Source organism: Microchirus variegatus, assembly GCF_963457635.1.
Source record: "Microchirus variegatus genome assembly, chromosome: 5".
Classification (NCBI taxonomy): domain Eukaryota; kingdom Metazoa; phylum Chordata; class Actinopteri; order Pleuronectiformes; family Soleidae; genus Microchirus; species Microchirus variegatus.
This window is the reverse complement of record NC_139806.1, coordinates 25,678,355-25,689,599: the sequence shown is the minus strand read 5'-3', so window position 1 is coordinate 25,689,599 and position 11,245 is coordinate 25,678,355. Positions and strand designations below refer to the sequence as shown.

General features: G+C 40.2%; 2 protein-coding genes across 2 annotated transcripts; one reads left to right on the top strand and one right to left on the bottom strand.

Moving 5' to 3' along the window:
* Positions 1-252: 252 nt before the first annotated feature.
* Positions 253-3,851, top strand: cfap298 (cilia and flagella associated protein 298). Its single transcript, XM_083889775.1, has 8 exons — positions 253-326; positions 597-754; positions 1,627-1,794; positions 2,022-2,089; positions 2,176-2,334; positions 3,271-3,402; positions 3,472-3,567; positions 3,662-3,851. Exons 2-8 carry the CDS (start codon positions 616-618, stop codon positions 3,770-3,772), a joined length of 873 nt encoding a protein of 290 aa, XP_083745901.1. The 5' UTR covers positions 253-326; positions 597-615; the 3' UTR covers positions 3,773-3,851.
* A 1,603-nt stretch (positions 3,852-5,454) lies between these two features.
* eva1c (eva-1 homolog C (C. elegans)) lies at positions 5,455-10,985 on the bottom strand. Its single transcript, XM_083890543.1, has 8 exons — positions 10,833-10,985; positions 9,437-9,639; positions 8,397-8,520; positions 8,165-8,317; positions 7,205-7,348; positions 6,152-6,229; positions 5,966-6,058; positions 5,455-5,891 (listed from the first exon to the last, which is right to left on the bottom strand). The coding sequence occupies exons 1-8, from the start codon at positions 10,948-10,950 to the stop codon at positions 5,539-5,541; spliced, it is 1,266 nt and encodes a 421-aa protein (XP_083746669.1). The 5' UTR covers positions 10,951-10,985; the 3' UTR covers positions 5,455-5,538.
* Positions 10,986-11,245: the final 260 nt, after the last annotated feature.

Genomic DNA, 11,245 nt, shown 5'->3' with positions numbered 1-11,245 from the left:
AGAGAAATGTTTGAAGGTTGTTGTTGGCAGTGCTGCAATAGGAAGTGACTACTATCGATCACTGAGACAAAAAAAGGTGAACAAAATAACAAAAAGACTTGACCTTTTATTGTTGGAGTATAGAAAAATATTAAAAATATATATATATAAAAACGCTGTATTACCACGTTTTACCTTTAGAGGGCGGTAATACTCCAATGGCTTTGATGTACACTGCCGTAAATCGACCACAAACGAAGAGTGGTTGCGTGGCTAGCATGTCACCGGTTGTAAGCAGAGCGTGAGCCCGGTGTAAACAGTGGCTTCGTCTTTTTTTTATTGCAAAGGTACGTGTTCATATTAAACATTAAAAGAAATAAGAAAAGGAAAATTGTCAACTTATCAGACCGACTGCCTTAAACGTTTGTAAACACTTGTCATTAGAGTACCCGGAAAGCTAAAAGTTAGCTAGTGGTGTTTTCTAGAAGTGTTGTTGCTATGGTTACACAGTTTTCCTCGGGACCCCGGGCTCTGCTGTTACTCAGAGAAACCGTCGAATGGTTGTGAGTTAATTCAGTTCAATAACCCGAGTGACTATTTTGTCTTCTTGTGAACAGGTAAACAGAAGTTTATACGATGGTGCAGCTGCAGGTGAAACGCGGGGACGAGAGTCAGTTCCTGTTCAGCACCAGTGTGCAAGCGCAGCTGGACGCGGTCATCCAGCAGATTACAGCCATTTACAACGGGAGACTGAAAGTGGACAGAATATGTTCAGGTAATAATGACATGACACCGTGTGTTCACTGTGTTTGAGAAGCTGCAGTGAGTGTTGCAGTCATTGATGTAGTATACACCCATGGTTACAGTACACTCACATACTTTGTTTTGGACTTTAAAGGTCTAGTATGTAAAATTAAGGAGGGTTTGCATACTAGGGTTTACGTACTAGTATTACAGTACATTCTGTCCTGTCTTATACAAATCATATTCTACAGACTGAAGAAAACATCTGTTTCTCACGGATCTGCCCAAATATCATGCAGTAATTGTTTTAAATATGTTATTCAAATGAAAATCCCCATTCCCTCTCATAATGCAATCACAATGTCAGTCAAAAATAATCTCAGAATTTCCCAGTTCCTCTTAGAAGAACACCTCAAGTTGGACTTCCAGTGTAATGGAACCCCTACTGTACCGTGTATGTTTGTGTAAAGTCATTTTAAAACAGAAAATGTTTGGTTTTCATAGCCTTGAAATAAGCCTTTTATTTGTACTGGAGGTAATTACTTTCCAGTTTTTCTTAACACCGTTTTTACGAGGAAGCTTATTATTATTATACAAACAGAGAATAAAAATATCCTTTCTGATATTTGAAGGCTACCATAGTTCCCATCACATCTTTGGAATAGGGAGAGATAAGCAGATATGACTTTTATTCCATATAATCTGCAGTCTCGCCATGAGATGTCACACTTACACACACTGGGCCTTTAAAGTTCTGTGTTTGAGAAATACCAGTTGTCAGTTTCAACCTTTTCTGATACTCGCTGGACCAAACACATAATCGAATAATTCACAAAGTAACAGCAGATTAATCGCTGATGATCTTGAGGATCACACGCTAACCTACGTTTGCTTGTTCTTCAGAGATCCCAGAGCTCGCAGACCACGGCATCAGCCTGCCACCCAACATGCAGGGCCTGACGGAGGAGCAGATTGTCGAGTTGAAACTGAGAGATGAATGGGAAGAAAAGTGCGTTCCCAGCGGGGGACCTGTATTTAGGACGGATGAAATCGGGAGGAGGAATGGACATGGTGAGACTCATGCCATGCATTACATACTGTATGATATGCTGCTCTAAAAGGTTTAGTGAAGAGACAAATAAAGCTGCAGGATAAGGCCTGAAATATCATATTGCAATTGTAATGATTCAGAATTGGTGCAACTGATCATTTTATTATCTTAGCTGTCAATTGAACAAATAATGTTGTAAAACCAGCAAGTTATTTTGTTAATCTCACCATTCATCTTACTCCTTCAGCTCCAAATGATAAAATGAAAGAGGTGTTGAAGAGGACAGTGGAGGAGGCTAAGGCACTGATCTCAAATGTGAGTGTGACATTGAATCAATCATTTTTTTTCACCAGGTCAGATTTTGTTTTTCAATCCGTCTTTTTCCCCTCTTCATCCTCCAGAATCAAGTCAAAGCTAATATCTGCGTCACGATGGAGATGGTGAAAGAAGCCCTGGATCAGCTCAGGGGTGCAGTTACGATCGTGTACCCAATGGGGCTGCCTCCTCATGACCCCATCAGGATGGAGTTTGAGGAGCGGGAAGACCTGTCAGGAATGCAGGTAAACGGCTGTGTTGCAACCCTTCAGGTGGTTTTTAAAGAGAGTAACACACATCAAGAGCTTTTATGAGTCATGGTTTCAAAAGGGAAGGGTTTATTTGTGAACTACCAAAAAAAAAATAATTCAGAGGTTTGTTAAAGGAAAAAAAATGCCTCTGTGGGGGAGGACAGAGGCCAAAGAAAACAAACCCTACTCAAGCACGCATACACAGGGTGTTTCTAACATGTTCTGTTATGTGGTGTGGATGAAGAGTGTACCCCGATCTGGCCGACATCCTTCCTCCCACCACATACCTGAGGCTGAATGCTGCAGGAAGTCAAACAAAAGAGTGTAAGCACCTCTTCAAGTCTTCTTTATGTAGTCTTCTCCTGGAGGACGAGTGGCTGCCTCAATGACCGGGAACCACCAGCTCAAAAGGAAAACCTTGGTCAGTGAGAGACTGAATTTTACATGAGCACAACAAACAAAAACGGATCTGTAGATCAGAGGTTATAAAACACAGTATTTTTTTACCTTTCACCTAAAATAACAGTACAAAAGAACTGTCCTTAAAAAGAAACAATACTGATAAAGTGATACTATGTTCCTTTTTTACATACAAAGGGGGGAAACTGGGGGTTTATTTTATATAGAAAGTCAGGAGTGCACTGTATTCTCTATTGTATGTAAATATTGTCTTCACAGATACAAAGGCATCTGACCTCACCTCTGAATTTATCTCAACCTCCAAGTCCTTTTCCCCATTTAATTTCCCAATTAAAAAGAAAGCTTTCACCGGGATGGTTTCCTAGCAACTATTGGCTAATGTCTACTAATTATTCATTTTCAGACAAAGGTTTAAATTGTTGCAGGGTTTGTGAAATGTTCAGCAGCTTTCTCCCTCACTTTTCTCTTGCATCTGCCCTCTCTCTCTCTGTGTGTACGTCTTCTCTGCAGGCGTCTTTGCAGGTGATGACAGAGGACGAGTGTCAGCTATGGTGGGCCGGCAAAGAGATGCAGAGGGGGAAGAAACTGCAGGACTACGTCGGCAAAAACGAAAAGACCAAGCTTGTGGTCAAAATCCAAAAGGTAAAGAGTGTGTGAGCATCTGTTTGCATATGTTTCTTGTTTTAATGCATGTGTTGCTGTTCCTTGTAGAAGGGACAGGGGGCACCAGCGAGAGAGCCTCCGGTCACAGATGAGCAGCAGAAGCAGATGATGATGTATTACTACAAAAAGCAGGAGGAGCGCAAGGTGAGGAAAGGAGAGAGAAGCATACATAAAACCTAAATGTTCTGTTTGTAGTGACTTTAGCTTTCTTAACTGTCTCTTGGTAACATTTGTTTAGAAACTGGACGAGGCAGACGACGACACCTACCTGGACTCAGAGTGGTCAGACAGACAAGCTCTCAAAAAACAGTTTCAAGGCCTCAGCAACATCAAATGGGGACCAAGATAAAGAGACAGGTACCACTCTGATACCTGTCTTCAGGCTGCTGCCTTCACACAATACTGACATCTGCTGACTACTGATGTTATTTGAGGACATCCAGAGGACATCATATGTTTTCATATGATCCAGATACACTGTATATACATTTTAACCAAAATTAAATGTGAAGAAATCATCAAGTATGACAAAATAAAAATGCAAGATATGTTTACTGCAGTAAAAGTCTCAGATGTAGTGAGTCAGCCGTAACAAAATTCGTCCCTTGCAGTCCTTGAATAAGGATGCTACACCTTTCCTCTCTTTGTCTCATGTCAGTGACACACACACACTCACAGAAATCAGAAAGCTGTTGTGAGGCAGGAAGTTGCCTCACAGTAGGTGGTTGTTCCAGCTCTCGTCCCAGCGGGGGTGAGGAAGTAGTAAAGTGAGAGTGTTTCAATCACCGGAGCCTTGAGTATTAAACAACAAATTGAATTTAATCTCTGTTTTTGAAGGATAACAGTGTTATAAACAGTATTCGGGCAGTGATCAGTTGTGGCAGGTGAAACTGGAACACATATCTCTGGTCTCTGGTATGAACAGCTGGCGATTTTAATAACCAATGATACAGTTATACTGTTGGGAAAACACAAATTTTTATCAGGCGTGCTCAACGTTTCTTCTTTTTTCCCCAAATGAAAACCATAACACTTACCTAACAATTGCAGGAAAGATAATCCTTTACAGTATATGTAGTTTTTATAGGTAAATAATAATAATAATCACATTTATATAGGCATTAAGGCAGAGCAATGCTGGGCAAGAAGTTCTTTAAGGGGTAATTTAAAAGCAGATTTATAATGTAATGGAGGCAACTTACAAAAAAGATGGAAAGATACAAGACAAAGCTGTTGTATAACCATGTTAATGCTAAAAAATAGTATTTAATTCAGGAAACGGGGTTCACAGTACTTGCTTGCACAGTAGCACTATACAATAGGTGTTTACTTTTGGTCCCTTATCCCACATCACATTTAAATTAAACATTTTTCCCTCCTCTGGAAACATTTGGGCAGCTTACATGTAGATCTGATGTGTGGCAGAAGGAAATCATTGCATTTTATAGGCTAAATGAATATGAATGGGTGTTTATGACAAAATAATGTCGCATAAAAGAGCTTTGAGTGAGATAAACAGTAAATGCAGACCATTTAAAATGAGCCATTGATATATTTTCCAGTGTTTAAACCCCCAGTGAGTTACATGGTCCCGCCTGTTGCTGCACAGATGAAGCTGATTTGAGACACAACGTTGATGAATGACAGTATTCATTCAGAATTAATGCGACAAGAACTAAGTGACTTCTATAAAGACTAGTGCGTGGCAGTTTTTCAACATATAAAGTAAACATCACAAAAAATCCCATATGTGACGTAGAAAAGTGTTTAAAAGATTTGAATTTTGATCACAGCTGTAGTTTTCTCCAACTCCTCTGCCCCAAATCGACAAAAGTTGGGCAGTAACACTTATAATACAGTATACTCCAAAATATGCTTTGTATGTAAACTATTTCATATTATAATACAGTGATTTAATCTTCTTGCTCCAGTAAACCTCTTCTCAGCTTCATTTGGTGGCGAATGCGATAAATAAGAATTTACTTTTTTTTAACATTATAAAGCTCTGTTTATAATTTAAGAATAATACATTTAACGGCTTGAAATGTAGTTTTACTGAAACTTTACATTATAAAATGCTTTACAGTGTAAAAAAAACAATTCATGAATGTCCGTTTAACACGAGCTACCGTTCAAATACGCGTTCATCCAGATCTCCTGAATGATCATGTCCCTGCGCTCGATCCTCTCTGCGCGTTCGGCTGCCTCGCTCACGTACGTCACTTCCTCCCAGCTGTACAGCGCCGCTTTCCTCTCCGCGGCTGAGATTAAAGAACTTCCTGTTCCTTCTTCAACATCGTCGTCATCATCTTCTGTTTCATCGTCCTCCTGGAGAGTCTTGGATACGAGTCTGTGATCTTTAACCTGGCGCCCCCTGCAGGTCACTCGGACCGAGACGGCCAGCAGGGTGATCAGAAGGCCGACACAAACGCTGGAGGCGAAGAGCAGAGCAGCCATTTCTGGACGTTCTGATAGGAAGAGATTATGATTATACACATGTGTGCACATCACAAGAGCCTGCATACATGTCGGTGATGTTTACCTTTAATGTAAGCGTAGGTCAGGAGAGAGTCACTCATCATCGCTCCTGAGCTGCCTGGTCTTCGCTGACCTTTGGAGAAAATCTCCTCCAGATCTAGAGGAGAAACTGTTGTGAAAATGTGATTTATGACTCGGAAAAGAGCCTGGAAAAAAAGTAGAATTACAACGGATCGTGTGATGCCGTTACCGTTTCCTGTTTTGACCGTCGGAGATGAGGTGGAGCTGAATACGTTGGGGTCTGCCTCCTTCAGTAAAGACTGTGGAACTGGAAACAAAGCACAACAGGAGTTTTATTGCATGTTGATAGACTCAGCAACAATTCACGATTATTTTCATCATACTTTAATCCGCCAAATTATTTATATATTATAAATATTGAGTAATTGCTTGGTCCAGAAAAAGTTGAAAAATGTTGACCAAAACTATTCAGTCTTAATGATTTTTTTTGTGATATGAGGCAAAGCTGAAAAAACTTGTTTTAATTATTAAAAAAAACATTCAAACCAATTAATAAATTAATAAATTAATTTAGTAATCAATTAATTGCAGCCCTAACTGTGCACCACTTCCCTGATAAGCAACAAAACACCTGAAAAATGCACAATTTTGAAGTACACTGTCACAAACATAACAATTACTCAATTTGAAATCACCAACTTGAATCCCCAACTATTTTCTTCAATTCATAAAAGATACAGAGTTAAATTTAGCAACATTTATTGGTAAAGTTGCAGCTAAAAGGCCTCACCTTGCCTTCCAAGTGCATCGAAGAACCTCAAAACTCAAAATATAAATAGCTTTAGAGTTTTGGGAAGCAGTGATTGACATTTTTCATGATTTTCTGACACTATATCAAGTCTAGTCCCTGTTTCCTGTTTACATGTGTCATGGTGGATTGAGACATGGAGCATGACCCAGCTTTCACCACCAATATTAAGCCACATTTATGATTAGATGACCTCACTGGCATTCGTGCCAATTGCAGGAAGTTTACCAGGATGTCAGCCTTAAAAGCTGCAACTCTGAGCTCACAGTCTTTTATTGCCTGCTACTTTGTCGTTGGGTTTTCGATGTGATTAGAGTCGCTGATAACTGAGATCAGATAAGAAGTAAACAAAAAGAAAAGTTCCCTGTTGGAGCTGTCAAAACAAAAACAAATGAGGTGCATTTTCTATTTTTAAAACCTCCTTCAAATTAATATAATTATCCTCTGTACGTGGGAAAGCACAGAGAGTCCTACCACAGGAATAGATCACGCTGAGGTACTTCCGTGTTCCTGGAAAGCACGGGTCCCTGAAGGTCTGGTTGCTCACGGCAACGGCACACCGCGGTTTGCCGTAGCAGGACTGGGACACGGAGTGAACGGCGTCGTGGTTGAGACACTCTGTGGGACGCAAGAAATAATTCATATTTGCTTTTAATCATGTCATGCTCTGATTTAGCTCTCTATCATGACCATGTTATAGTATAAAAAAGTACAGAATAATATAATCATCATCTAAAAAAACTAAACTTTTTGTGTAGCACTATTCAAAACAGAGTTTAAACAGGATAAATCCAATCACATAGTTGGAATACAAGTAATAAAATAAAATAAATATATATTTAATTGCAGAATATAACAATGCCATCAACATATTTTCTTAATAATACCTCTTGGGGTTGCACAGTTAATAGCAAATTAATCAAAATCACAGTATAATCAAGGATAATATCCAAAATAAAAGACCCTGCAAGTATTTGATAAAGATAAACGTGTGATAAAACGGTTTTATGATTAAATTCTTCAAAGTTGTGAGAAAACTGCCCCAAAAAGGAGGAAAGAAAACTATTATTACTTGACGGATGCCCAAAAAAATCATTAAAAATCACACAAAGGTGCAAAATAGTGCATCATTTCAAAGTTAAACAATGTGGAAAAGAGGAAATATAAATAAGGAGTGTGTATTATTTTGATATGACACAATTTAGCACATTTTTTATGTGACTTGATATAATGTAAAATACCAATAGCCCATAATATTAAAACACTGTAAGCTGCCTCTTTAAAACCTTTATTTTGAAATTAAATGCTTCAAGTTAATTTAGACCAAGTTTAGCTGCTGTATTTGTGGCCTTATTTGGACATTGCTAGAAGGAATCTCCAGTGAGTTACAGCCGCGCCACGTGAGAAAACCGAAATATCCCGTCGTCGACTCACCAAAAGGGGGTGGTCTGGTCAGGTGTGAGGGGCAGGTGTTACCATGGCTCAGATCTCTGCCATAGACAGCTGCGTAGATGTTCAGCACCCTGGGGGGTTTACAGCGCAGGACCATGGTGTCCCCTTCACATGCCACGTGTCTTTTGTGTTCAGCTGCGAGAGGACAAACAGTGAGGAGGAGGAGGAGGAGGAGGAGGAGGAAGAGGGTAAGAGATAAGAGAGGAAAACTCACTGGGTTTACACTTGTAGTCCACATGGAGGTATTTGACAGTGCCGGGACATGGGTCTCTCCCAAACAGCAGGTGATTGACAGGAAGCTGGCAGTCTCTGTTGCTCTGACACTCAGAGAGCAGTTTCTGAAAAACAACAAACAAGATGTTTACCTTTAAAGCTGCAGTGCGTAACCCTTAACTATAAATTACTTTGCAGAAGACATTAACAATGGCTCTGTTCAGTGACACTGAGGACGTAAGATGGAACTCGGGTCTGAAGCTCAGAATTCTGAGCATAAAGTCAGAATTCTGAGTTCAAAGTCAGAAATTCTGAGTTCAAAGTCAGAAATTCTGAGTTCAAAGTCAGAAATTCTGAGTTCAAAGTCAGAATTCTGAGAATAAAGTCGAATAAAGTCAGAATTCTGAGTTTTTAAAGTCGCATAAAGTCAGAATTCTGAGTTTTAAAGTCAGAAATTCTGAAAAATAAAGTCAAGAATCCTGAGTTTAAAGCCCAAATTCTGAGAATAAAGTCAGAATTCTGAGTTTAAAGTCAGAATTCAAAGAATAAAGTCGGAATTCTGAAAAATACAGCCAAAAATTCTGTTTGTATAGAATTCTGAGAATAAAGTCAGAATTCTGAGAATAAAGTCAAAATTATTTGTTTCAAGTCAGAATTATTTCTTTAAAGTCAGAATTCTGAAAAATGAATTCAAAAATTCTGAGTATAAACTCAGAATTCTAAGAATAAAGTCAGAATTCTGAGTTCTAAGTCGGAGTTCTGAAAAATAAATTCGGAATTCTGAGAATAAAGTCAGAATTCTAAGAATAAAGTCAGCGTTCTAAGAATAAAGTCAGAATGCAAAACTACCTGACTGACAAAATAGATGAAAAATGGCCTGTGTGTGTTCAATCTCCATGACTAATGTTGTGTTCAGGACAAACGCTGAACACATTTGGGGGAGAAATCCACTCCAATAAATCAGCTGGAACTGGTGAACACCCACCGTTTCACAGCCTGACTCAGTGAGAGTGGAAAGTGCCGCGTAACCTCGTCACACACCTGCAGGGCAGTGAAAGCTGAGCAGCTGTGGTTTCTGAGCGGAGGGTCCGAGCGGCGCGGGTCTGCTGTGCACAGCCACGCCTCGCCACTGCCGTAAAACGCCGACTGGATGGAGATGGTGGAGTGACGCGGGCAGTGGAGACGCAGAGGCTGGCCGTCGCACGCGTGAGCCGAGTGACTGGTGATGATCCTGGACAGATAGTCTGTAAAGCACATGGAAACGTAGCATACAGGTGCTTTAAAGGGGCGTTCAACGGTCAGGAGGAGCCACAACTATGTATACTCCCCCTACTGTCTGATAGCGGAAAACCAGCCAAGAACATGAATTGCTTCACGGCACTATGCTAATCCTACCCAGGTACCTGCAATAAGATCAAGGCAGTTTTAGCTTTATGTTAATTTGGGCAAAACTGGTGAAAAGGAAGCAAAGAAAACCATTGGAGGAGGACGTGAGGAAGAGGAAATGACCGAGACTGGATTTTTCTGACTGGCGAGAAAACACAGAAACATGTAAAACAGATGCAGACTGGCATGGACATGCCTCCTTTAAAATGATGGTTTTAGTCTTTTCCCCCAACTATTTGATAAAAATTAATTGGGAATGACTTCACAGAAGGTTTCAAACTCATGGCCCTTCCTTCTCTGAAGTAATGACTGGGAAATTGAATTTAAAGGTTAAATTCCATCATATTGCAATGACAGTTATTCCACAGAATTTCTAAATAAGTGTCTATGTTGACATGGATTATATATAATATATAGTTCAAGATGAAAATGTTAGATTGAGAGAAAACAGTCAAATTGGAGGTAAAGTCATTCCCAGTTCTGTCTCGTGTGATGGTGTCATTTCTTATTATCAGTTAGGAAAAAGACTAAAAGCATAATTTTAAAGTACTTTGGAACAACTTTGAAATAAATATAATCTGTCTGTTTCATTTGTGCTTTCAGATCAGACTCCTCTATTCTCTTAGATGTCTGTTTTTAGGTAGAGTTTGTCTCATGTTGCGCTGAAAACTCTTTCCTTGTGGCAAATTCTGCCAACTGGCGACTTGACCCACCTTTGTTGGTTTGGGTGCAGACTAGATGTGATTAAGTTACTTATTACTCAAGGTGCTTTTATCTGGAGATGTTTACGGAGTTTGTTTTGGGGGGAAAAACAGTGAATCTTGTGAGATTCAGAGTAAGCTGTCAGTTGTATAAACATGTGTATTTTGGGCTACATCTACATGACATATCCTGCTCTGGAACTAGTTTTACTGTTTTTTAAACCCTCACCCCACTGTGACTATTATACTAAATCTTTACAGAACTTTCTGACAGAAGGAGGATGATCTTTTCATTCTAATCCTCCTTTATCCACCTCCTCCTCCCTCCATCATCATCATCGTCATCTTACTTGAGAAGTCAGCCAGTCCACTCATGCGTCTGGTCCACAGGAGCAGAGTCAGGTAGAAGAGGCTGTGGCTCCAGTCCAGTGCGTGACCACCAGGACGCGTCCAGCTCATGACTCTCATCTCCTGCCTCCAAAACCATATTAGACAAGAGACTCCGTCCACTCTTCACTGTGCGATGGAGGACAACGAGGGGAAACTCGTCCACTGATCCACGATGTCTGGAAAAAGTGTTTCCACTCGGAGGAGACGCAGCAGCACAAAGCAGCGCCTGTTCCTGCGATAATAATGGACCAGAAAAGAGAAAGAGACGGAGCAGGAGCAGCAGCAGCAGGAGGAGGAGGAGGTTAGAAAATAGCAGCTGCGCAACAAGTTGCTCCAAAAACTGACAGACGAGCCGCGCAGTGCGCCGCCGCAC